We start from the raw sequence: 27372 nt of genomic DNA on the forward strand, positions 1-27372 counted from the left end.
GTTGTGAATCTCTCCCTGGCTCAGAGTGGCGATAGGAGTGATGGTGTTTGGCGCTTTGCCACAGCTGCTAGGTTAAAGCATGGAGAAGGGAGGGAGCAGAGCGGTGTCGTGCATGATCCATCCCTCTGCAATTCCAATCTGGTGTTGCAAAAGCAGTCAATGGCTTCATGCAGGGACCCGGGTGCATGTGCAGGGAGTTTTGGCTGAAGAAGAGGACAGGCTAAGTGCCGCTGAAATCTTAGCTCAAACTAAGGACTGGCCCTAGGACTTGTGTGTAAAGAAGCCCAGCCCCCTCTTCTTCCTTACTTGTGTAGGTCTCCTGCAAAGAGACAGATCAAAATTACTGCTGCTTGAAGAAAGTCCTCAATGTGTTAGAAGAGGAGGGAAGGGGAAGGGCTTCCCAAGGTGCTGGGATGATGGAATCTGATCAGCAGCAGGGCCCAGGGGCAGCCGAGGAGACGACACAGGTTTGCACCCCAGCAGCAGAGCACTGCAGCACCTCAGGGCTTTGCCTGTGTCTTTGGGGACACTTGTGAACCAGTCTGCATCTTGTGCTGCTCAGCAGGGTTTAAAGGAGCACGGAGGAGAGCAGATATTCCCCTCCTCACGCCTCTCCACTAAAGGAGACCGTGTAGAGCAGCTCCCACATGCCTTGTTTTTCTGGCAACCCTGTTGTGCAGAGCCAAGGTGGTGCAAGAGAGGAGGCAGGAATGAAAGGGCTGAGGTTTGCCTGCGGGCCTCTTTGCAATCACCCAGCAATTCTCTCCCCTCGCCGCCACCACCGTTTGAGCGTGTTTGAACCGCAGGCTTGTCGAGTCCTCCCGAGGCCTGTAGAAACACAGCACTGCAGCACCTCGCGCTAAGTAGCAAGTAAATAAAGCTACTGGGTGCTGGGAACAAACTGTTGCGCAGACAGGTAATGCATCAGAGACTGCGCTATTCCCCGGAGGCGGAGGCTGGGATAGAGGAGCAAGGAATGGGGATGGTGTGGGGCACCTTCCCCGCTGCTGGGGCTACTGCACAGGGAGCTGGCACCAGCGGGTGCTGGCTGAAACCCAGACTCTGCTACCGCAGGCATGCAGGCAGAAGCCAGGTTGAAAAATCACATCTAGAGATGAAAAGGTGAAGCTTATGGTCACTAACACAATTTCACTGTATTGCTTTTCTTATGTTGTTACTTCTTGGGCTGAAATAGCCACTGGGGCCATGGTCAAAACCCCTAAGGAAGCAGGTTAGCATGGTGTACACAGAAACCCTGCAAGCAACCTCTACCTGACTTTGGTAGTGAGCAAGAGGTGCTTAAGTTCATTTTGCAGCCCTTTCTGCTGCAAGCAGGTACTGAGGCAGCACTGGGGGACCTGGAGGCCCAGCTCCATAAGAGGCCCCAGTGCCTTCACACCATCTCTCAGACTCACTTCCCATGCGTGTGGGGTTTTGTGCACGTTGTAAGGGTTTGCGTGAGGGCTGGAGCTGGTGGTGAGTGGGTAGAGCCCGGGGCTTAGGAGCTGGTTCACGCTGTTGTCTTGGCTTCCTTTAGGGTGGGAGCTGAAGCAGAGGGAGGGAAGCTGGCAGAAAGTGGAGTGGGAAACAGGTTTCCTTTCAGACTTGGGGCAGCTGAGTTCAACCTGCCAACTCAACTAGAGAGAAGAAGTCAATATTGAGTGTGCAGGAAGGCATGATCTGGAGATTTCTCTTCTCTTTTGGTAGAGTGGGGTTTTTGTTCTTTTGATGGTTTTTTGGTGGTGGTGGTTTGGTTATTTTTTGTAGATAAGTAGTGACAAAGCCTGATACTGCCGTTAGGTTGGTCTGTGTATTTTTTGAGCATTGTTTTAAAGAGGCAAAGAAATGCCTGTCAGTTTTAGGTCAGCTGCCCAGTTAGGGCTTGAGCTCAGTCAGGGGAGTGAACATAGGACCAGGAAAGTCACCCGCAGGAGACCTTTACAAAACAGTAATTTGTAATTGCTACATTAGCCCTAATTTAGCACCCCTATTCACCCCTCCTGCCCCAAGGAAGGCTGGTTCACAGGAACGAATACCCACTCCAACACTGCCCTCATGTCATTGCAATTCCTTCGTTGTTTTTTTCTTCCCTCAGTGCCAGCTGTGTTGCCTTCTATGTAACTCAGCTGCTGCCTGTTATTGTGAAAGACGGCATGGAAAATAAAGACTCATGAGTGTGGCCTCATGCTTAATTAGAAGCTAATGTGCTATTATTATTAGGCACTGAAGGAATGTACTGGCGAAGCAGTGCTTAAGCTGTTTTAAAAGCATTTTAAAAGTGTACTTTCCCCTTGCCTAGCTGGCACGCACCACCTTTATTAGGAGGCACAAGACTTGCTACCTCGTCTTACAACTCTTTTGCAGCTCAGGCAAATACCACTGGAATTAAAGCATCTCAGATCTCACGGTTGGGAGGACTTTGAAATAGAAGGGTATGGTGTATACAAGGCTAGGCCAAGCGTTTAATCATATTGGCACAGGACTTGAGAGACTAAGTGGTCTGTGGTTGAATTTGCTATAAAGAGTGACTGATTAAGTACAGCTTAATGAAATATGACAACCTTATTGGTCTCAAAAGAAGTTGAAAGGAAGCAGTAAGAAAATTGCAGCTTTGTTTGTTTAACGAGAAGTTTCACTGTCAGCACCTTCAGGAAGCTTGCTGTGACTGCCATGCTCCAGTAAGAGACACATTGCTTTCCAAGCTCCATATATTGGTGTGAGCATGGCTTCACCATTTATTCTTTAATAGTTTCATTAGGCAGGCAGTGAACTCTCTTCAAGCTCAAGAAATTGAACTAGGGAAATTGCACACAGAGGGGGCCTACTTGGAGCAAGGAACAGCATCAAACAGCAGCAAGCACCCATCCTCTCTTGGTTATTGCCCTCAGCCACTACCATCTCCAGTGACAGGAGGCTGGGTTTGGGTTTTTAAGAAAGTATTGTATTTCATGGGGGCTATATTCCCAGAGGAGCACTTTGACTCCTAAAATCATTCCTATCACTGCCACCAGCTATGCGCGATAAAGCCCTGGAGCAGGAGCAGCTTTCCTGTCAGGGAGGTAGGAGCAAAGCACCACACTGCTGCTTGTTCTGTGGCACACACGGTGGGAAAACACCACCAAGGAGTGGGGCAGTAGCCTAACAGTCACCAGGAAAGATGCAGAAGCAGCTGACTTGGCTTCAAGATGGGGAAGAAAACCAGACTTCCTGAACAGCTACAGCACAGGTTAAATAGGGCTTTAGTCTGTAGATTTATTCTGTAAAAACACATCAAAGTCATTCAAGCTCCTTACCTCCCATATAAAGGAACTTGAAACTGAAGACAGCCTTCCATGTTAACAGTTTGAGATTCAGCATCATTGAACACACTAGTTATGTGCTGCTGCTGGTCAATGGATTTTCAGTTGCTTTGAACAACTACAAAATACAGACAGCTATGGAACAGAGTCTTTCTTTTATTAATAACAGATCACATTTGAACTTTGAAAAGAGTGAAATTAAAAGGTGTATTAAAACATACCCACTCTATGCAATCTATTTTCTTCAGTAGAAAAAAAGCATACAACAGCTAGAAATACTATATACACAGTATATCAGTCTAGTCATCAGTCCCTCCAAACATGCATATTGGTATCACGGTGTTAGAATACACCATCCAGTTACAAGTCCGGTATGAATTTTAGCTTTTGACTTTTTCATTTCAGACAAACCACTAAGCACCTAGTTCAGCTTACTGATCTTAAATACATAGAGGGTGGTACTGTATATGAAGATGCCAGTGTTAAGCTTTTACTTCTGCTTCTGTGTTTTGGGAATCCTGCCATGTTAGTATGTCTGTCTGATCAGTTTTGAGTACATGGAAATCTACAATGTCTCCACTGAACAGAGTACCTTCTGACACAAACAAACACGGTTAGCTGTATCTTAAGTAGCCCTTTCCTCATCTCTAGCATTAATTTCAAGCATATTTGTGTTGTGTTTATTTTATCCTGGAGGCTTTCAGCCCAAAATATAGATCACTGCAATAAACCAGTAATCTATCTCATGCTGGTTTTGGGTTGTTTTTTTTTTTCCTCAGGAAAATCAAAAAGCAGAATGTTATCTCTTAAATCAGTTTGGCGCATGAAAAAAATAAAAAAGCATGGGGAAACCCACAAGTTGCATCCTTCTCTCACAACATCCTTGGGAGAGAAATGTCAATATACAGACAGGCAGGCACACGCAGAATGACTGATACAGACCACAGTATGGCAGACTCCAGCTCTTAGCCTTACATCCAGTCTTAGTCCATGTGTGCTATCACTTGCACACTCAAGCACAAGTAGGTTCTGCTGGTTCCACATCAGTCCATCAGCTGACATGCTGATGAGTGGGTCAGTGCACAACTGGAGAAGGCCCTTGCATCAAGCTCCAGCAGCCTTCTTGCACCAGGTAGAAAGGTAGCAAGTTCTGTCCCTTTTGTTTAAGTCTCACTTAATAACACAGTAACTGAACTACTACTGCTCTGCTGAACAAGCTGTAGAAGGGTCTGACATGTGGGTCTTTGCATGTCAGTGTATGCCCCATGCTTCAGAAGAAGCTCAACTGTTTTTGTGTGCCCTCCTCGTGCAGCCAGGTGAAGAGCTGTCAATCCTTCACTGTCAAAAACATTGATATTTTCTGAACTGACAAGTTCCTCTGCTACTTCAGAGTGCCCATTTTCTGCAGCAAGATGTAATGCTGTCCTATTTAAAGGGCCCCTGGCTAGAACACTGGCCCTTTCATCTACTAGCAGCTTTGTTGTTGCTAAATGGCCACTGCGAGATGCCAAGTGCAGTGCAGTGTATCCTTCCGCTGTTGCTGCCTCAATGTCTGCACCATGTTTAAGGAGCAGCCTCGATGTGCTTGTGTGGCCGGTTTCAGCAGCAATGTGGAGAGCAGTCTGCAAAAGCCCATTCTGTATGTTGACATCCGACTCCAGATCTATAAGAAGGCGAGCAACACGGTAGTGTCCTCGTTGAGCAGCTAAGTGTAGTGAGGTCCTTCCATCCACAGTCTGCACATTCACATTTGCACCCCGCTGTTTGGCCAGAAGCTTTACAATGGGGAGATGACCTTGCCAGGCAGCATAGTGCAGTGGCACCCAGTCATCCTTCCCTTTGATGTTCACGTTAACACCTCTTCGCAGCAGGATCCGCACAATATTCTCTTGGCCATACTGACAGGCTATATGGATGGGGGCTCTGCCTTCAAAATCTACCTCATTTAAGGATGCATTCTTATCAAGCAGCATTTTGGTGCTGAAATCATCCCCATTTTGGGCAGCAAAGTGAAGAGCAGTCCACTGATCCTCATCTTTGGCATTAACATTGATTTTCCTAGCCATAATCAGCTCCACAATGCTTTTAAATTTCTTCTCAATGGCTATGTGAAGAGGGGTGGATCCCTTCTTGTTAGTAAGGTTAGGATTAGCATTGTACAGGAGAAGCCATTTGACACATTCTTCTTGACCAGCTTCAACAGCCAAGTGCAAAAGACTGGAGTTCCCATCTAAAACAATATCAACATCTTGAGGCTGGAGGATCTTCATTAGCTTGCTGGTATCTCCAGATAAAATGGCCTCTGTTAGCTTCCTCTTCTGGATGTCTGTAGTACCAATATCTGGATGGATACAAGGAAGATACTTTTTACAATGAGGATGGTGAGACACTTGAACAGTTTGCCCGCAGAGGCGGTAGACGCCCTATCCCCAGAAACATTCAAGATCAGGTTGACAAGGCTCTGAGCAACCTGATCTAGCTGAAGATGTGCCTGCTTATTGCAGGTAGGTTGGACTAGATGATCTTTAAAGATGAGCTTTGGGTTGCCTTCCAACCCAAACCACTCCATGAAAAAGACACCGTCAATTCTGATAGCCATCAAATCTTATTTCCCTATAGCTAACATATCTGGTGGCTTCAGAAATGACTTGACTGCAAAGAAAGCCCCCTCCCACAGCAGTTCCAAAACAATTTCAGGTCAGATTTAGAGCCCCGCTTACTTTTATTCTGTTTCTTGTGGAATGAAGACCGAAGGATGCTGTGGTTGATCTCCCTGCACTAATCATTGTTTGCCTAACTGGAAAATAGATAACTGGCTTTTGCAGCACTGGACTGAGAAGGGAGGGGCCTGTGTGCATCAGTGGGGGTCTTTATTACAATGTTAATAGGGGCTGCTGAGAACACAGCTTGAGTCTTCTCAAAAAAGTGCTCAGACTTGGGCTTATATATGTAACTGAAAAAAGCCACAAACTCAGCTGACCTGACGGGGCATTGGCTTTAGTCCCACTTCCAGTGGGACGCTGGACTAGGTGACCTCCCTTCCAACAACCTTTTTGTGACTGATTCTTAATTGCTTTGATGGAAACTCAGGTCACTTCTTTTCAAAAGTAAGTGAGATTTATTATTTGTCATTAGATCACGTTTGGGAACCACCTCATTCTTTTTTTCTGTTAAATAACTACCTCCAGTAAACAAATCTGCAGTGCTGACTAGAGAAAGCTAACAGTGACTAGAAAAACTAACAGTGACTGCCAGAATGCTATTCTTTATTATAACTACTCTCCAATCCAAAGACTCCCATGCCCCAGTCCAAACAACTACAAAGAAAAACTTGACCATTACCTGAACTCTCCCTTTCAAAGGAAAGGGAAAGGGAGCCTCTGGATGAAAAAGCTGAATCTACAGATGAAACTCCTGAAAGCCGCTTGTCACTGGAGGCGAGTTTGGACTCTGAACAGCTGCGGCTGAGATCCTCAGGGCCTTCCATAGTCTGTGAAATCCCCGAATCCAGCTGGGACAACAACTCTGACAGACTGTAATCCTTAACTAATGGTAGACCAGGCTCCTGTTTTGTCTTGGATAATGCAGAAATCCCCTTCAAGACAAGCAAACAAGCATTTTAGAAAGGTCAGTAAAGAACACTAAGCATGAGGCCCCATAGGAAGAAACATGTTTGTTAGTTTGCAGGCAGCCTTTAAGCACTGTCATATTACATGAAACCTCTGAGTAAGGTAATTGAAAATTCCCAGATGCAGGAGGGTAGCTTTCATCAGTACTCACACAGCCACTAGAGCCACATGTCTCTTGTCTACAGCATCATACCCACATAGTTCCAGCCTTTACTTCCTAACTTTCCTGCTCTCCCTCAGTCCAGTGCTGAGGTTTTCCCGAGCTGGTCCATGCACCTGCTGTCACGTTTGCATTTCAGTCCTTCACCAAGAAGGACCACTTCTATCATGCAGGAAAGTGCTCAAAAGCAGCAAAGAGAAGGTTGCTTGGGAAGTTACAGGTCACAGAGGAACCTGCTTGCAACAAAACCTAGTGTGCTTGAACAAGAGGCAGAAAGAGAAAAATACCTCAGGCTGCTGCTCTGGGGAATTCTTGGTGTCCAGGTCCTGAGTTATCATCTCTTTCGTTTCATCTTCTGGTTTTTCACAAAGCGCCTCTGTTTCTGAAGTGATTTCTTTGAAGAAAGCAAGAGAAGTTTGGTTGGTTTGTTTTTAAACAGGAAACTTTCCTGAGATGCCCTGGTGCCTTTCTTTATCATTAAAGCTTAACAGCTCTAATTCCAGTTTTGGCTATTCCACCCAGCAGCTCATCAATAGGTACAAGTGTGTACCTAAGCAAGGGGCTGACTGAACAACTCATCTTCACATTCAGACCAGACTGATGTTACATGGTGGCTACACTGCAGGACTGAAATTGGAGCCAGTCTACTGCCAGCAGATGTAGAAGTATGTATTTAAAAAGATGGAATGCATCCTCCCTTCAGTCTCCGTATCTTGTTTGGGCAAGAGGAGAGAGGAAGCAAATCTCTCCCATTAATGCTACTTAATACAACTTAGAGATAGCACTTGCTACATCCTTGTGCGCCTCTGAATTCGTAGCAGGTGCTCTGGGCATGGTCAAGCTTTTCACTAGAGTTGCCTTTTGTTGGCAGAAAAATGAAGGTACAAATTGTTTTGTTACAAGAAAACAGTTCAGTTTCTCAGCAGACAATGGTACCTTTCAAGAGCCAGGGTCTTTGAATGCTTTGCATGGTGAAGACCACACTAGCTCCAGTTTATCATATGCTCTGATACACACAGAAACGAACACAATTTCTGGTTCAGTATAGGTCTTATTCCTCCTGAGTTTACATAACCCCATCATGGTCAGACTTGTCCCCACATAATCCCTTCCTCCACAAACGAATAAGTGGCCTGTATCATTGTCTCTACCATACAATGTGCTCTATTTATTCTGTCACAGAGGTTCACAGCATTTACCCCAAGGATTAAGAGCCCTGAGTAATAACATGACTCATAGAAGAATAAATGGGCAGCCAAGTTACAAGGAAATCTTACCTTTAAATGTTGGCCTTTCACCAGGATCATCTTGCCAACATTTTTGCATCAGTTTGATCAAGTTATTACATGAATGAGGTCTGGATTTGGAAACAGCAGGTAGCTCTGGGCGGTGGCCTTTAACTACTTTTACCATAATATGTAAAATGTTGTTTTCCTCTGTAAAGCAAGAGCGCACCAAGTAAGATCTCCCAGCAAAAGGTGTGATTTCTCTTTTGTCTAACAGCATTAACAGTGTATTAGGCTGAGACTCTGTCTTCATAATTTTTTTCTAGATTTAGACTGCTTTCTTTTATCAACAGGGAACAAGAAGTTGGTCTTAATTCTCCCACAACACATTCATCAATATGTTAACACCTACTTCCCGTGTATAAGTTAAACACAATTGTCAGTGAATGATCCTTCTTTTTCCACCATAAAAAAGAAAAAAAAAACAACACTGAACCAAAAAAAAAGAAAATGCAGCAGTTCTCTGCTGCCTCTTCGGATTTCCCTTTCTGCTGTAAGAAAACCGAACCACAGCTTTTGTTTAGACCAGGTACCTGAACTTTTCATAAAGGGGAAGAATAACGCAAATCAAGTAGCGCAGTACTGTGGCTCCTGACTCTAAAGTCAACCACGGGGCTAAATGGGACGTCTCACTTGGGTAAAAAATTAATAGTAGACTGGAACACGTTCAAACATGTTTGCTATACGTAGGCTAGTCATGCACACAGGAAAAGTCATAAAGAATAAATAGCTGCCTGTTGATCAGTGCATTTACTGTGGGGTGGAACAAGGCTCGCTCTCACAGACAGCTTTTTATTTTTTTTTTAAAGAACAAATCTGTACCCGCAATCTACAAATAAACTACAGAACCTCGGTGCAGAGAGGCTGTTTCTGAAAACAGCACAGTGCCTGCCAGCTGGCTTTGCCCTGTGCTGTTCCTCGTTGGCTGCAAACATGTCAGAAGTCTGCAGAGGCCACACACTAATGTGGATCCGTACAGCAAACTCCAGCAGAAGCAGAAAGGTGCAGACGAGGGCCTCTGCAGCAATGTGGGTTCTGCTTTCACAATGCAGGACAAAGGAGGACTTACATTTGTGATCAAAATTTGAGAGGTTAGAAGTGTCTATCGCACAAGACTGTAGGAATTTGAAGGACATGCGTATAATCTGGGGCTGGTGGGGCAGGAAGTGTACTCATCAGTGGGAGAAAAGAAAAAAATTCCAACCACCCACAATATATCAAACTTACCTGCAAAAGGCTTCTTCTGAGTAAGAACTCCCCAAACCACAATGGAAAAACTACAAAACCAAATAAATTAAAAATAATTATTTCTAGAAAAGCTTAAAAAAAATTCTCCTAAAAGCCAAAAAACTCACAGAAGTATCATTTACTTTCCTAAGTTGTCTTTTCATTGTCCTTCACTTCTGCATCTAATCCATCTCATGACCACATACCGCAAGATGCAGGCAAGAATATGATTTGAAAGTCTACTTTTTTGCAGGGAGGAACCTGAGGCAGCAAACACAAGAGACTTGCTGGAGGCTGCCAGGCTGTTCTTGGTAACATTTACCAACTACTCCACATCAAAACTGACAAAATCAGAGAGCAGCAAAGCATTGCTGTGGATTTTACTTAATACTTCTACCCTGCAAAGCTACTTTAAAGAAATGCATTCCATTTAGAATATGACATATCTTTTAATCTACAGCTATGACTTCTTTTTCCTAGTAGCATTACGATGAAAGAAGAATCAAAGACCGAGTGATGAAATCCACTGAAGATAACTAAGAATTTTGTCACAGACTCAAAAAGTAGGTCAGAATGTACCTTTTGATGGGGAAATTAAAGGTGGGCAGAGTGCCTCCCATGCCAGCTACTAATAAATGTTACTTGGAATAATGCTCAAGACCCAGAATCAGCTGCAGGTTGTTAAAAGGCCTCTACCCTATTAAGACTTTGCAAAAAGCAGAGCAAATGTAACCCTTTGCAAGGTAAGGCTCAAACTACCTTTCGGGGTTTCATGCTTAATTAGGTTTTATAACCAGAAAAAGAGGTCTCATTTTACAGCATTACTTTAAGAGTTTTCACGGTTAACTGACCTGTACACATCATGTTTGGTGTCAAAACACCTGTTTTTCTCCTTGATGCGCTCTGGAGGAAGGTACGCGATTGTGCCACACAAGCCATCCATGCTGATGTCATGGGAATGGGACAAGCCATTGCATTTTGCAAGTCCAAAGTCAGAAATCTGCAAAAAAACGGAGGAAGAAGGGATGAGAAGTGCATGCCACCATCAGACTTCAGAGGCATTAACAAACAATTTTCTGTAAAGAGGGACAGATGTGACAGGATCACCTAACAAAATATTGCGAGCTGCCATTCAGAAGCACTAAGCCAAGAGAACACAGAATGGTTTGGTTTAGAAGGGACCTTAAAGATCATCCAGTTCCAAGCCCTTGCCATGGGCAGGGACACCTTCCACTACACCAGGTTGCTCAAAGCCCTGTCCAACCTGGCCTTGAGCACTCTGGAACATCTCTGGAAGCATTATGCTATGGTAGTCTTTTCTTTATGGTTAAACAGCAAGCAGTTTTTTGCAAGCAGCAGCATGTTACACAGCAAACACAACAAACAGTCAAGACAATTTATTGTAATTTAAAACTAGTCAAATTTAGCTAGTGCAAAGTACTTTAATGTAATTATTGGTGCTGCCACCCCTTTCCCTATGTAATCTCACATTGCACACTATGTGTAAGTGTTCTGAGCACCTGTTTTCAAACCATGAGCTCTCCAATGGGTGCCAGAGAATTGCTCTTTCAGATTCCACTGTTACACTGACCATGCCAACAAGGACTAGTCCAACACCAGAGGCACCAAGTGTTAAAAACCCCAAAACACACACACCAAAAACCCACACAGGGCATTTTTCTTTCTGGCAACCAGGAGATATGGCAAGTTGGTGCAGTGAGCACAGCTGAAATGAACAAAACAAGTGACAGCAAGTTTATAAAAAGGACACACCTCTACTTTAATTTGAAGTGTCAAACAAGTATGCATTCATTTGCTCTCAAAAGCATACCAATCATCAAGCAAACAGACAGGCGAAGAATTCCCTTTGTCTTCCTTATTTCCCACTGGACAAAAATGTCTATTATGCTAAGTGGAAATTTCAAGAAAAGTCAAGTCTTCTTAAACCACTCATCCCACTGATTTTTGTGTACATGTTAGATTAGATTTCTCCCCTCCCCCCGCCTTACACATTATTTTATCTAATAAGTACTCGGGTTTTTCATTTATTCGTTCCCCTTTTGATCTTCACAGCTTCTCCTTTGAGAAAGTTCATCCTCAAAACAGCAAGCATAATTAAAAAAAAAGTTTGTTGGTTTTTTTTTTAATAGGCTCCAACTTTACCCTTTCAGAAGTTTCTGTCTAAAGATACCACAAAGCCAGTCGTAACACGCATCCATTACTGGAAAGGGAGAAAACTGCTGCCAGGTCTGGCCTCCTGGAGAACAGGCAGGCCACACAGCCATTGGTCTTCAAACGCTAGGAATCTCCCTTTGCCATAAAACAAACAAAGCAACCCACACGGGTTCAGGAGGAACTTCTCCCAGGGGCAGAGAGCTCAACAGAGGCGTTCTCAGGGGCTGTAGGAGTCCTGTACCCTCGCACACAGGTATATCCAGCCTGTTGTCCAATCTGTAAAGTGGGAATTACTTGAGAAGAAAAACACTGGGGGAAAAAAAAAAAGGAAACAAGAAAAGCCCTCTGGAGGAATAGTTTCTCATGCTTGTAGGTTTACACTCTCAGAGCAGGGTTGCTGGCCTCCTCCACAAGCCAAGCACTGGAGTCCAGGAAAGCAGTAAGTAGTCAAGAAACCCAGGTTCGCAAGCTGGATCACCCTGGGAAGAGCTGAACTCATCGCCCCAGGAAGTGCTGCATGAGTTTGGGGCACTTAGTGCTCCACTAGAGAACAAAAGCACAATCCCAATCACACAAGGCCGTGGTGTCAGGTTTAATAAATGAACCAACTGCTGCAAGTCTAAACAGATCCGACTTGGGGGAGCACTGCTATACTTTGGTTAACATGAAGCAGAGACTTGTGTACACCTCAAGAAATCCATATGGCATAATTAAAGTAATATACCTTCCTCTTTGTCTGAACAACACCAGGTTTCCTACTGTGTAAGTTAAGAACTAAAGATGAAATACAGACAGCACAGCGACACTCCTGCATGCCATGTTGCATGAATCTAACGCTAGGGGCTAAGACACGCAGCTAAGCACACTGGATCAAACAGTCTCAGCCTACAGACCAAGAAACAGCTAAGGTACATAGTATACCTCCCCCTTCCCCTATGCTAGCAAGAACTTTACCTTATGAATCTGCCCCTACCTACTGTGAAGGACTAGGTTTTATACCAATTACTAGGAAATACATCTTTAGAACAGAGCTTCAATATAAAATTCTGCAGAAAGCACTGGAAATTGAAGAACTGTTCTCTTCCAGCCAGCCACAAAATAGTGAGATTCTGCAGGCAGTTTCTGTGGCTTTTGTTAGACCCTTTAGGGTGAATTTTCCACACTGCATGGCATATTTAGTCATGCAATTTCTTTAAACATCAGTGGGAACTGTGCAGTGGGTGGAAGACACAGCCCTTTAACTTACCTATTTTGCCTTTAAATTGCTTGCCAGGTACCTAGTTCTGCAACACGAGGCACACTTGCTGGTGAAGATAGTGAGAGTGGAGCACCCCTCCCTACTAGCCTTTGCAGCCCACCCTGGGATCTGCCCTGCTCCACAATCCAACAGGACCTGTAATCTCACTCCTCACATCAGTTATTTCAGGTGGATCCCATCATGCTTCAAAAGCATACCTAGTATCAGCAGGGTTAAGAGGAGACATGGAGGCGACAGACTGCTTCATGCAAAAGACGTGGTGAAGAGGTAAGAAGAAGAGAAAAAGCATTGGCCAATGCCCACGCAGACAGTGGGATTGTTCGTGTTCAGACAGCTCGCTTGATCTCTGCTCTTTATAGGTCTGCATGAGAACAAACACGTGAGCAGCGACTGGGGAGGGGAGCTGTACGTGCTTCCCTGCCCACTTCCCAGCAACTCTTACTTTACTGAGAGATTCCAAGATCTCAAGATTATTTTTTTTCTTTCCTTTTTTAGTTGTGTTTGTTTTCAGTTGAGCATGCTGTGAACACAGGCTGTTCTCTGCTTCTGACATTTGTGGACCTTTGCATTCTAGTTCGTAAAACCCACAAAATTTTAGGTGCTTTGAGTTTGTCAAGTTATTTTTTGAAACTTTTTTTTTTTTTTTAAACTAGTAGATATGCTCATGTAGCTATAATGGTTACTAAAGTCAGCTATTCCCAGACACCGTAGGAATCTAGGAACAAAATCAGTGCTTGAAAGTGCTTTTACTGCTGACTTCTGACAGGCCACCCTGAAGCATGCACTTAGCATCTGATGCTGCAAATAAGACTAAAGAACCCACTGCAATGGACTTGGGGACAGAGTTCACCAAAAGGTCTTCTCCACCAAATAGGTAATAAAGCCATCAGATTAATTTTTAATCACTGCTGGCATATCCACTATTTGTCTCTGTGCAAAGCCTCTGCACACTTGGATATTGAGAATGCTGCCACATTTGTCTACAGGGTTTGGGTGTTAGCAGCGAGTTGACCTGGTTTGTGTGTTTTTCTGGGGGTAGGTGAGGCAGGCCGGCTGTTTCAGTTTTGTTCTTTAAGAAATGCCAGAAATTGTAAGAAACTTACATGGGTCACAGACCTGGACTACTAAAAATGGGGAAAAAGTATTAATTCTGAGTGTAGACAGAACAAGTATCTGTACTTCAAACAGATGTCTTTACTTCAGTGTTTATGAACACATGTCAGTTAGCTACTAAAAGAAGTCTTCCTGAAACAGACTGTATTTCCATCCTTTCCCAACCCGCCCTGAGATCTTAACTCCTCGAAACTTGTTTCAGGTGTGACATTGGTACTGCTCTCTTCAGAAGTAGTAGGAGCCAAAGCCATGGTCAAACATCAGTTTTAACCTATCATAAATCTGCACTGCCATAACACAAATGGTCTTGTTCCCTCCCCTGTGCCACTACAATTAGATCAATTAAAGAACTGATCAAGGTGAAAACCAGCTTTGTTGGTTGGGATTAAAGAGCCAGTTAACAACAGCCCTACACAGAAACCTTGATCAGGAGGGGTGGGAAAGAGAGAGAAGGGACACACAAAACAAAAAAGCCTCTTCTCATTTCTAATAATAGGAGAGCATTACAGCTGATAAAGTGGCTGTGTTAACTACCTTAGCTAGTCTAATAAGGAGAGACAACCTCTCCTCACCAGCCTGGCCTCTGGGTATTACTCTGACCTACAGTTAACAACCTACATTAAGCAGCTTTCTGAAAAATGAATCTGCCATTTGATTAGGCTGCTTCTAACTCCACACTCAGAAACTTTGCAGCCCCTTCTGCAGCTGAAGCAAATAAAGGCAAAGACCATAGAGGCAACCTATCCAAGTTAAGCAAGACCATCAGCACAGCACAGCACAGCACAACATGCAGCAAACTTCACACTGGTTTAAAATAGAGTGCTGCAGTTAGGCAAAATAAAAGCAACTACAGTGAGCTTAAAGCAGTGCACAGCTGAGACCAGCTCATCCCACTCCCAGTTCTTAAAATCTGGGATATTAAAAATAACTGGTGGGATTTGCCTCTGTGTGTGCATGCACCCACACATGCAGACATGTGCATGTGTGTGTGTTTGTATATATGTATATATACACACACACATATATATGACAAGATGAGGAGATGCAAAGAACAGGCTGTATAGTAGGAGAAACAAGAACTTACAAATAACAATTCTGCCCAAATGTCTTAAGTTGCAAGCTGATTTAATTTTAAATACCTGAACAAAAAGCAACACTCTTAACCATAAGACGCTGAAGATAAAGAAACCTGGGAAGCAGCAATAGAGAGAGCATGGGGGCATGACAGCTGGCAACAAGTTAGGGTATGAGACTGCTGCATGGTGGGTAGTGGTGGTGTATTTTCCTACTGAGGGCCCCAAAGAGAGATCCCGTTGGAGCAGGGAATGAGCAAACTAACAGCCCATGAGGGTAATGCTGGAATGTGGCACTGCTTCCTCAGCTCCAGCTCCCTTCAAGCCCTTGTCACATCGCAGGGAGCTCAGGGGAGACATCCACAATGCATACAGAGGGCAGGAGAGCTGAAGAACAAGCTCTTAAAATGTAGTCCAGTTAAGCAAAAACTAGGTGCTAGCCCACAAATACTGAAACACTGGAGAAAGGGGCAAGGAGGACCTTGCTGGTACAAACAGAAGTAACAGGTTGATGTTAAGTTAAAAAAAAAAAAAAAAAGCAGCAGACTGATCCCTGCTAGCAAAGCCTGTCAGGGTATGGAATAATCCTCCCAAGGAAAGCACACTGCTTAAGGCAACCAAGATGGAGCAGGACATGGCAAGGAAGAGAGCTCCCAGCTGAGGTTGGAACTGTCAGGAGTGAGTTCTACCAGTACTCACAGGGGAGGAGGCATGCATGGATTCATCCTCCAAAAAAACAGCAAAAGCTTCCCTTGCATTGTACATATTATATACGTATATTTAAAATCACCAAAGAATCCTCCAACATGCCTTTGAAAAAGTTAGTATCTGTCCCTGATCAGTGCTCAGGCTAATCTCATCCTCTTAAGTATCCTCCCAAGAACAAAATTCAGCACACACTTATGTAATACACACAGGAGACGACTTTATGATATGGAAGCACCCACTTGATGATAAGTTCTGTACAGCACTACTGCATTAGTCATCATCCTCACTTGGGGATTTTACAGTAAGCATTGTGCTTGTTAAAAGAAGAAGGGTGTGTTTCCAGTTAACTAGCAATATAGCACAGAAGCATTTCTAATGTGCTCCACTGGAAGACTGACTGTTTCCTGGCTCAAGGGCAAACAATTTATAAAGGCCTCCCTATCTCCAAACTCTTCTTTTGCAGTGTACAACATCTCTTCACTCACCTTAGGGTTCTATTAGGGACAGTCACCTACTAAATTAACACTAACATTTAAAAAGTAAAAACACTTCAATCATCAGCTCCATTAGCCTTCCAGCAAGAAAATGCACATTAAATCAAGCTGCAGGGTCCGAAATTTAATTACAAGCTTCACATCACACAAAAAGAAGGTTTGGGGCCATATTTTTAAAGTGAAGGCACCTCACAGAATATGTACATCTCTTATTTTCACGCAGGTTCCTATGTCTGCTTTGCTGCTTGGAGGGGTTTCCAAGGTACCTGCAAATGTAAAATACTGCTGGCTGGAAAAAAATCTGCATTAGACTATTCTTGTCTGAACTTCATGGAGAGAAGGTCCAAAGACCTTCATGTATTTGATATACAGAGCAAGTAGCAACGGTTCAGGGATGTCAGCAGTGACCTCACTAGAAACATTTTTTTTGTACCTGCACTTGCCCCCTTGTATTATATCACCACCCAGATATAGGCTATACAGCAGGAGGAATACCAGACAGCATTTCAACTTCCTGAAACAGTGAGAAAAATACAGCCTTAGCATCTTGGCTTGGATGAGTCAAGAATTAGGAATTTAGTAAGTTATGCAAGCAAGCACAAACTTTAAGTAAATAAATACTTAGCAAAGGTGCCCCAGCACTAATGTGTGAGAATATACTTCCAACAGTTCAGATCCTGATGTTCTGGTCATAATACCATGGATCACCTGTAGATGCCTCCTACCTCAAAGAAAATCCTTCTAAGTACACCACTAAGGCATAGTAAAAAAGCTGAGACTTATCACAGGTGCAATTTCATCAGAGGCACACACCTCTTATGGCTGCAACCTTCTCATGACATTAGAAAAGATGTTTTCATTTAAGAAAACTTCGTTTTTCAGTATGGTGCAGCAAGATCAAAGCCATTTTGCTACTTTGAGGGGGACAAGAAAACAGGGAACAGATGGACGATGGCACTGTCAATCTGTGACTACTCATACTATGACTACGGAGTTGTATCAGCCAGCCAGCATGATTAATGATGCAGTTCTAAGGCTAAGTTTGGCCACTAATCGGGGCGAGGGGGGGGGGAGAAGGGGGAGGAAATCAGGAAAAAGATATATATATATTCCAGTCTCTTATCTCTCCAAAAGGAAGGATCAGAAAGCAACCTCCTCAGACCAGCTGTCAAAACAGAACCTCCAACAAAGAAGGCAAATAAGTTTGCTAGCTTATGCTGGAAACAGGTAACGAAAATGATTTCATGCTGATACAGCCACAAAAATTTCTTTAAGTGATCTCTGGCATGCATAAACAGTCAGGACAGATACTTCTTTACTGTAGATGCTCTGAGCAATTGAAAGAAGAGAATGAGTTGCCTCTGGGAAGGCTTCTCCAGACTCCAGCTTAAATGAGATTTGTGTATTTAGTGGAGTGTACAAAGCCAGAAGGACCTACACTGAACAAGGTTACCCCATGGGCAGCTGTGAAGTGGCATAGATGATATAGATTTTCTCTCCCTGTTCTCATCTGTCTCATACCCTAATCGCAAGGAAATTTATAGCAGGACCCATTAGGCCTCAGAACCAGAGTTCACTATGCTAGTACACTCAGGAGAGTTCTCACAAGGTCAACTCTACCTCTGTTTACCTACTGAAATGGTGCATACATCAGGCAGACAGGTTTGGGGACTGGAGGGGCTGCGTTGGTGGGCTCTAACTAAAAAGGAACGCTGCTGGTTTCTCTCAGGACTTTCAATGGCAGAAGCCATGCAAGAATATCCAAAGGTGGGTCCCTGGCACAGAGCGCCCAGTGCGTACCTTGACATGGTAGTGGGCATCAAGCAGGATGTTTGCAGGCTTGAGGTCCAGGTGGAGCAGCGGAGGGGACATGCAGTGCAGGAAGTTCATCCCCACAGCTGTCTCATGGATGATGCGGAAGCGCAATTCCCAGGGCAGAGGTTCGGAAGCAAGGAGCTTTTCCAGGGATCCCGTTTCCATGTATTCCATGACCAAGCCAACTGGCTCTTTACAGATGCCGTAAACAGGAAGGATGTAGCGAAACTTTGCCATTTCCATCTTCCTCGCTTCTTCCAATAACTCCATGCGCTCCCTGGGTAGAAGGGAACAGATGGTGAAGGATGGAGTAGCTGGTTCTCCCCCCACACCAAACGTGCACAAAACATTAAGGAACTGAACAACCACGTTCATGACCATCACTTGGCTGAACCACGCTACATCTCACCAGCCTGTACTCCAGGCATATTTCCACATTTACTAACTTTGGTTTATGCCTCTAATGGTAGGCAGCTCACAGCTGCTGAACCACAGGCAAGTTGTACACTTCCAACAGCGCAAGCATCCCTAGCGTAAAGCCCATCTCCCCACTTTGATGTTTATGCTGTGCTGTTAAGAATGAGGACAATACACATAGTGCCCAGATTTACCACTGCTGTAACTCCTTGGGCTAAAGCCATTAAGTTTTTGTGAGTCATAAAACTGCGTTAATCAGGAGAGGGCACACACAGCATTGCTTCAGCTGCAGGCTGCCAGCATGCAGACCCAGGCCTTGGGAAGGGAATCCCTGGGACCCACCATTTAGGAGAGCAAACTGCCTGCTCTAGCTAGGGGGACACAGCAAAAGCCTCCTTGTCCTCAAACCCTAGATTTGGCAGCTCCAATATTATGCTCGCCCAGCTCCAGTGGATGCCAAAAACTCCTGACAAGCATTTTTCGGTGATGTAACAGGCCCAGCACCAGCACAAGTCACGAGCACCCTGGATTGCTTATGTGTCATTTTAGCCTGACCTTACAGAGAGCTAAGCGCTACTCGGTCCAAGCTGCAGCCTCCCAGCTCAAGCCCCTTAATTGCCATGCACTCCTTCTGCACCTCACACATGGCTTTCAGGCTGCAACAGCCTGCAAGGACCAACTGAGCATTGAGTTGGAAAGAGGAAACAAGGGTCATCTCACCAGGCTGACTGCTCACAAAGGGGAGCCACACATGATGTGTGAAAGAACCTTCAGTCTGTCTACTACACTAGCAGCAATGATGGGTAGACCCAGAGCAGCTCTGGGCCACGGGTACTGCTGCATCACTGTTGCTGCCACTCACTGATTCACAGAACAGGACACAGGGAGGTCAGATAGGTAATGTTTCCTGAACCGACCCTCTCTTATTACACGACAGCTCTTGTAATGTACCCAAGGTGTGTATATTATTTAATGGAGAACAGTACCTGAAGTACTAGGACAAAGTTGATAAGCAGATGCGTGTCATCGCCCCCTGCTCCATGATGCCTGGATGACCCAGAGGGCCTGTGCTGAAACACAGCCTGCAAGAGACTCTCAGTGCTCTCACATGGAAGTGATTTTGGGAGCTTCATTTAGCCCTTACACTCCACATTAGCAGACTCCCACAACTCCATCCCCTTCCCCTCTGCTTCGCCTGCTTGGGAAGCACAGAGCTGATGTTTGCTCACACAAGGTTGACAACATGGTTCCCATCCTGATGGCTGCTCCTTACCAGCTGTAGCAGCCTGCAATAACCCAGCTCAGTTAACATCTCATGCTAGGGGTGAGTCTAGCCTAACAAGAAGCAGCAGACCTATTTCAGAGGCAAGAGCTGGATGAAAAATGGTTTAAGAGGGATGTACACATAGGGAGATAAAAAAAAAAGATAAGGGAAATCTCCATCTATTCACCATGTTGGCTCCTGCTGCTCCCTACAGCAACTTTCTTGTGAAATAATTGCCTTTGTAGACAAGTACCCAGTTTGCTCTTTGGCACACTGGAAGGCAGCGCTTGTGAATAACACAACCAACTCCTTGCCCCCAAGCCACATGCATAGCCAGCATAATTCACCAGGCTTCAGCGGGCTGAGCTCTGGAGTCAGGGATGTAAAATACCTGTCTGAGCCCTCCAAGGCAAGGCAAGAACCCAGCAACAGCTAAAGCCTCACAAGAACCACTAGACTCGCAGGGATGGGGTTCCAGGGCTAACAACAGCGAGAGAGAGCATCCCCAAAAATCACAGATCTCAGCTGCTTAAAATGGGGCATTTTGCCCATGAAGAGAGAATTTCCACTTTAAACAAAACAAAACAAAACAAAAAACCGTCCCTTTCTGCTTGGATCAGACGCGGGCAGATGACTGATTAACGGCCAAGTGCCCTTTATCTAATTTGCCTGTTTAAATAAACCCCCCATACAACAATCCTCCCCAAACCCAGAGTATTTAAAACCGAATAAGCTGGTATAGCCAGGGGGACATGGCAGTTCTCTAATACAGGCTCCTGTCACCTTTAGGAAACAGAAAAGGAAAAAAGACAAAAAGAAACAGCCAAAATACAACTCGGTCATTAGCCAAGTGCTGGAGTGCACTTGCATTAATCCTATTAACACAAGCAGCTCGTTAAACCAAGATCTCCTCCATCCGGCAAGGATGAAAGGTCTTTCCCTTCCCTTTTCCCTTAGCAAGGTGCTAGTGGCACTCAGCACAGTCTTAGGCGTTGTCAATGCAATACACAAGTGCTAATGCTGCAACAAAGGATGCTGTAGGTATTCTTCAAGTTCACATTTAACAGATCAAAGTATGGGATGGGCAGGGTTATGCTGCTCAGCTACTTCTCGTGCTTAGACGTTATTCTGCATTGTCACCAAGAAACACTTCCCTCCAAAGTGGAGGAAAACAAAAGCTCCTTATGAGGTTTCTCAGACAAGAGGTATGGGACTAGCCTCTGTTATAACAGTGTTTCTTATTTAATACCCACACAATTAAAGAGTCAGAATTATCTTCTCTAACCACCTTGGCTCCATTCTCCTCCCCCTCCAGTACTATATCCTAACATTATGGTAATAAGAATTAAAAAAACTTGCACACAGGACAGATAAATTCATGTAAATCATGGGGTGCATACACTTTCCCCATAATAGTATTAGAAGACAGAGGCACACACATAAGAGATCTAGTACTGCATCAGTGCCAAACAGCATCCCTGTCAGTGAAGTTCTCAATGACAGGTCAGCCGTTCTCAGAGCAATCAGAACTATTTACATGAACGGGGGACCTCTGACATCCCCGAAACATCTGTCTGCTTCCACTCAAAGTCAGACCCCAAATGGATAGGGCTGCATTCTTTGGATTCTCTTGGAGAGACAAGGGATTTATTCCTGCTACTGCCTCATTCGCCAGTGCCCAACCCTCTTACCACAAACCCTGCCACAAGAACAGCAGGAATTATGACTGTATCTGCATTTGTGTGTATCCAATCTTTATGCCCTAAAGATAACACTGCCATAAAAATACAACTTTAAACTCACAAGGCAGTCCTTGCAGTTTTATATTCCCCCCACCTCGACACGTTTTCCTAATGAAGTCTGAGACAGAGCAGTTCAAGTTGCTCCAAAGAAACTCAAAAAGCCCTGAAAACCTGAAAGCCATTTGCATGTACCACCTCCAGGTGCAGAGCAGTCAGCCCACCCAAACTGCTCTTCAGTGGGGAATGCAGGTTACCTCTTTACAAACTATGCTGGTGGTGAAGATGGGATCCACAAAATTACAACTTCTCTGAATTTTTACAGGGGCTCTTTTTCTCTGCATCATGGCAGATGTTTAAGAGCATACAGTGACCTCTGCTCTGCAGGGTACACCTTTAATGACCTTCACACTGCTGATCCTCAGAGAAGAAAGTAAGAGAAGACAAAACATCGCATGGTCAGGGCAGAATATGTAGGGGAGAGGAGAAGTATAGAAGTTAAAAAGTTCCTTCTTTTAGGTTAACATAGATCTCAGCGCTGTTCACAGATCTCTGCTGCATAACCCTGGTACAGGAGTATTACAGGTTAACAGAGACAGCTAGGCTCATCCCTACTCTTTAAGGAGCATGAGGTGGGTATTAAGTTCTACCTACACATCCAGAGACCACCAGAACAGGCATTCATTCACCTTCACCACCTAAATAAATGCAGCAGCTGCTAACAGCAAGACATTTAAAAACTTCATAAATTTCTAGGTTCTGCTGCACTCCTAAATGCAGGTCCTGCAGAGGGAGGGACATGTTGGGCTTTACTCATTTTATTTTCCCAATCAAGAGGGCAGACCTTTCCACCTCCACACCCTGTCATCACCCCCACCGGCTAATGCCTCCAGTGAGGAGTCCTCTCTGGGAACTGTTACATGGTTCATCCTCATTATAGTCTGCACGTTTACATTCAGCTGTAAGAAACCCACAAAGGCTTCCAAGGTTGTTCTTTCTGGGCTCGCCACCCGTTTCCTCCAGACCACGCTTCCATTCTGGCCAACAGGAGTAAAGAGAAGGGACTCTGTGCTTCCCACTGCAAATCCTGGAGAATAGGCTCCTCCACCTTTTTGGGTGACACACTCTTTTCTCCAGGCTTACACTGAAGCTCCCAATCTTGAGAGCATCCTGAGTCGCATGTGGGAAGTGATCTCGGGAGATGGAAAGTGACAGCAAATAAGGTTTTAGGAATGGAATTTGGCTCAGTCCCCTGAGAGGGCTCAGGCTTAAAGATAAAAACACTTCTGACTGTATATTCGGTTTTTCTTCTGCTTGAGGCCACTTCACTCTATGGTGTGATAATTGCCAAGTGAATTACTCCAAATCGCTTACTGTCTGCAGAAACACAGTAAGAGAGACTACAGAGTATTACCCCTGCCGAGACGCTACAAACATGGTTTTAATGTGGTACCAAATAAATAACTAAGAAAAAGCCTCCATATTTTTCAGTTAATGTTTCTGATACCACTGGTAATTCTTCTAACTCTCCTGCTTCACAGGGTTCCAAGAAATGGCTAGCCAAGTTAATCTCCTGGATTAACTGTCTAATTACACAGGCTTGTTTCAACCTGTGAACTAAAGGGGTTGTGGTTTATGTTGTCTGTGCCCCCCACCCCACCATCTGAATGACACAAGTTTCTTAAAAAGGTTTCTGGTGAGAAGTCTCTTTAGGGGCCAGTGTTACCAACTGCTGAAAGAGGTAGAACAGCCTAAGAACTGAAGGAAAAGCAGATACAAATTTAGCTTTGCTTTATTTTGCAGAAGCAGCTGTTTCAAAGGCCAGGGACCCTCCAACTTCTGATCAATGCTCCCCTTAAGCATCCAAAGCAGAAATTCTACAGTAAAACAAATAAATTACTGTTTCAAGGATTGGTTTGTTAAAATTAATCAGGAGCTGCAGGGACCCCACGGCCCTGAAGTTCCCAGGTTCTCAAGGCATTCTTGTTTACTCCACTGCATGTTTGTATGGTCTCTCCAGTACCTGCAAGCCTCATAACCACTGGTTCTCTATCACACATCAAACATATTAATATAGAGATTTGGTAGCAACTCTCAAGATTCACTGTTCATATTAAAATAGGTGACAGCATCCTTTGGCTCAGACTGAAAATTAACATTAGACTAAGTTTCTAGACGTATTTTGCAAATGAAAAGTATAACAAATGCTCTCTCTTATTTTTAAGAGGTATTTTTAAGAGGTATTTTTATTTTAACAGCAAAATTAGTCAGCTACAGTACTATTTTGAGGCCTTTCCATTTTATTCACAGACAGCAGTTACCCTGTGCATATATTAAACTCTCCCTCTTTACCTTCTGTCCCTAAAAAAGGACATTTTGCCTCATTTTCTGCATTATATAAGCTATGCCTACAGCAAAGCAAGACGATGGGCAAGATGTCCCACTACCCTACTGATCCTGCAGAAGATGAGCTTATAAACATTTTCAACCTTAGGCCAATTCACCTCCCTTCTCCTGCAGGAACCGCAACAAATGAAAGCTTTTGTGTCTGAACCAACCCACATCTCAGAAAGTGAACTGCAGGATCAGCTCGTGAGTTGGAAAAGATCCAGAAATCAAGGTGGAGCTGGAAAAGCTCCGTGAATAGCATTTGGCCATAATTCGCCTCCCTCTGCACAGACGCTGACCAGCTGGTAAGTCACTGCTGCCCCTCAAAACAGAATGATGTTTCTAAAGGGGCTTCTGACAGCCTTCTTCCCATAGGAAGGGCAATCTACACTTGGTATGGCCCCATCACACACAGACTGCACAAGCACAGTATAGCTGACTGCCCTCCACCACGGGCCACAGCTAGTCACGGAGAGCAGCTGAGCTGAATGGGGTTCCCACTATCTTTACCTGCAATACAATACAGTTCCACACTGGACTACACAGTGAGGGCTCATCCTGGGCAAATGCAAGGAGAAGCACCGGCCCTGAAGCTGGAAAATGAATTTCCCAGCGCATCTCCCTTCAGCACCTGCTCCTCAAAGACAGCATGTCCACAGTCCAACACCCCTCACGCAGAGACGGCTGCTTGCCCCGCTGCTAACCACCAGTCACCTATCACACAGCAGTCACAACTAATGCAAATGCAAGGTAAAGGGCTGGCTTTTCCCCAGGTAGGGAGCTCACTGGAGTGAGATACAGGAGGCTTGAGAAACCCCCGGATCCCATCCAGCAGTTTCACTCCTCCTGCGCTTCCCATTGAGGACTGCCTCTGGTGACCTTTGGAGCTGCAGCAAGCGTAACACTTTAGCACAAGCCAATACATGCACAACCAGGGCAGGGCAAAATGCTTTCCAAATGGCTCCGAGGGAACAGGCCAGCCCTAGACTGCAGCCGTGCTGTGGCTCTCCCCAAACTGCTGCAAGTGGCTAAGCAACGCCGCTTGTTCTTTGCGCGAGGCCAGCCCCATTATGTACAACAGAACCAAAGGTGTTGGTCCGGGCTTTGCTTAAGTGTGGCAAAGGCCACGTTTGCCTGGGGAATACTTAATTGCGCAGCTCTTTCCTGCATTTAGTCAGACCTTCATCCCCATTGCTGCTGTTGGTAAACAGAGCTGGGAGCCGTGCTGCAGCTGCCAGGGCTGGGTCGGGTCAGTTTGTCCCTTTTCCAAGCCCGCTCCCAAGATCTATAACTCTGGGCTATACGGCCTGGCTCGGTGCTCAAAAAGAAGGTGTCTCATAGGCAGCGTGACCATCTTGTTTGGCCTGGGAAACATGATTACCTGGGAAGCATGATTTGTGTGCCTTGTGTGATAAAAACACAAGGGAGGGTTGTGGAAGAAGGAGCCCTTGGTCGCCCTTTGGCTGCATTTGCACATCCAGGGAGCCACGGGGCGACCAAGGGCTCCTCAATACCTGGAGATCTTCTTCCCCCCAGTTCCCCGTTGTCCCCATCGCCCCTTACTTCTCATCCACATGAAGGCTGGGCGAACACTTGATGGCGAGCCATGTCTTCCAGTGGAGGTGCCGCACCTTGTACACCTGCCCGAACCCCCCCGAGCCGATCTTCTCCCAGCTGCCGAACTCGCTCTCCTCGAAGGTTTTCAGCAGTCCCATGGCCCACGGGGAGACGTTCTCCCTCGCCATGCTGCTGCTCCCGGGCCGCCGACAGTCCGACCGACCGGCACCGCCGCCGCCGCCCGCCCAGGTGAGTCAGGTGTGCCCGGGGGGGGGGGTGCAGGGCGGCGTCACTTCCTGGGCCGGGCCCGCCCCCCCCCGTCCTGCCGGGAGCGGAGCGGGGAGCGGCTGTGGCGTTGCCCGGCCCCGCTTGCCGGTACTCGGGTGCTGTTGCCGTAGCGCCCTCCCTTGGCTCCCCAGGGCCCGGGCAGCGCTTCTGACTTCCTCCGACACCTATAAAGGGCAGATCCTTGGCTCTTCTTCTCGCCCCGGCATTGTGTGAGCTCCCGGTCCCGTGTGGCGGAAGCCGCGAGGTCTGGCAGTGGGGTGCAGCGATCGTGGGCAAAGCTCCTCGGGCAGGAGGGGAGCGCTGCGCACAGTTGTTGAGGTGTGACAATTAGCTATTAAATAAAGGGGAGGGAAGCACCAGCAGCTGCGTTCCTTTCTCCTCTTCTCTAGGAGCCCCAGTGGGTCTGCGTCCCTTCGTCAAAGGAGGATGATGCATCACGCTCGGGGGATGCAATGCTTGGGCCAGCCTGGTCTGCGTGGCAAAGGCTGGAGGCTGCTCAGGCGCGCTCCAAAGCAACAGTTTTTAGGGAAACCGTGCTGCCGAGAGCTGCTGCCTGTCTGGTTTTCAGCTGCCCCTGGGACTAGGAGCCTTGATGATCCCAGCGGCAGGTTTCAGTGCCTGAATCCTTTTGTGAATCTAATTGCAGGTACCACATTTCTCGGAGCAATGGATAAAGGGTCTTACTCTGTGACAGATGCTGCAGTTGGAAGGAAGGAGGCTGCAACCTTTGGTGTGTAACCCAATGCTAAGGAGGCTATTGCGATCTGCAATGTGACCTTCACACCTGTCACATGTCTAAAGGCTAATAAAGCTTGTGTTTGTTTATCATACTGAATATCAGACTCAAGCTGATTGTTCTAGGCAGTTAGCCTATGATCATTTAATCTGGCAGGTTAGGCAATAGATAAAGGACAATGTGTTTTAAAGCTAAGATAACAGCAGTAGTCAGTCTTGTCTTTGCAAAGGTCCATTTAAAAAGAATCTATGGAGACACTTTCAAAAGACATGGGACATACTTTCAAAAGACACAGGACTCTGTTTGACAGTGACTTGTTCCTCCTTAATTCACTCTGGATTAAACTGGTTTACTCTGAATAAGAACACCTCTGTATAAATAAATCTAGAATAAGAAACAGCTGTGTCTAGAGACAAGCCCTTAGGTCACCTGTGTGACCCAACACTACACCTCTACCTGATCCTCCTTGTCCTGGTTATCATCACTGTCCTTGCTTTAATTTGGGATGTCAGCTGTAACTGGATCAGTCTGGGGAACCTGCCATGCTGTGGAGGAGGTCTGTGGAAGTTGAAGTGATTTGGAGAACTAGGGCCTCGGATGCTCTGCCTTCTGGAGGTGTGCACCACTTTGTTCCACACAGCACACCAGGTGGTCTGTTCCATTGTCACTCAAACTCCTGCTTCATTGGGAAACTGGTGAAAGCTGTAAACCCGAGTGGGACAAAACCCAACTTGTTCTTAGTTGGC

General features: G+C 45.5%; 1 protein-coding gene across 1 annotated transcript; it reads right to left on the minus strand.

Moving 5' to 3' along the window:
* Nucleotides 1-4462: 4462 nt before the first annotated feature.
* On the minus strand, nucleotides 4463-25790 carry RIPK4 (receptor interacting serine/threonine kinase 4; the record flags this gene model as incomplete). The annotated part of the gene is made up of 8 exons (XM_080612955.1): nucleotides 4463-5640; nucleotides 6642-6894; nucleotides 7376-7482; nucleotides 8366-8524; nucleotides 9602-9651; nucleotides 10453-10601; nucleotides 18223-18514; nucleotides 25609-25790. The coding sequence occupies 8 exons, from the start codon at nucleotides 25788-25790 to the stop codon at nucleotides 4463-4465; spliced, it is 2370 nt and encodes a 789-aa protein (XP_080469081.1).
* Nucleotides 25791-27372: the final 1582 nt, after the last annotated feature.

The sequence above is a fragment of the Psittacula echo genome (genome assembly GCF_963264785.1).
Source record: "Psittacula echo genome assembly, chromosome: 3".
Taxonomy (NCBI): Eukaryota; Metazoa; Chordata; class Aves; order Psittaciformes; family Psittacidae; genus Psittacula; species Psittacula echo.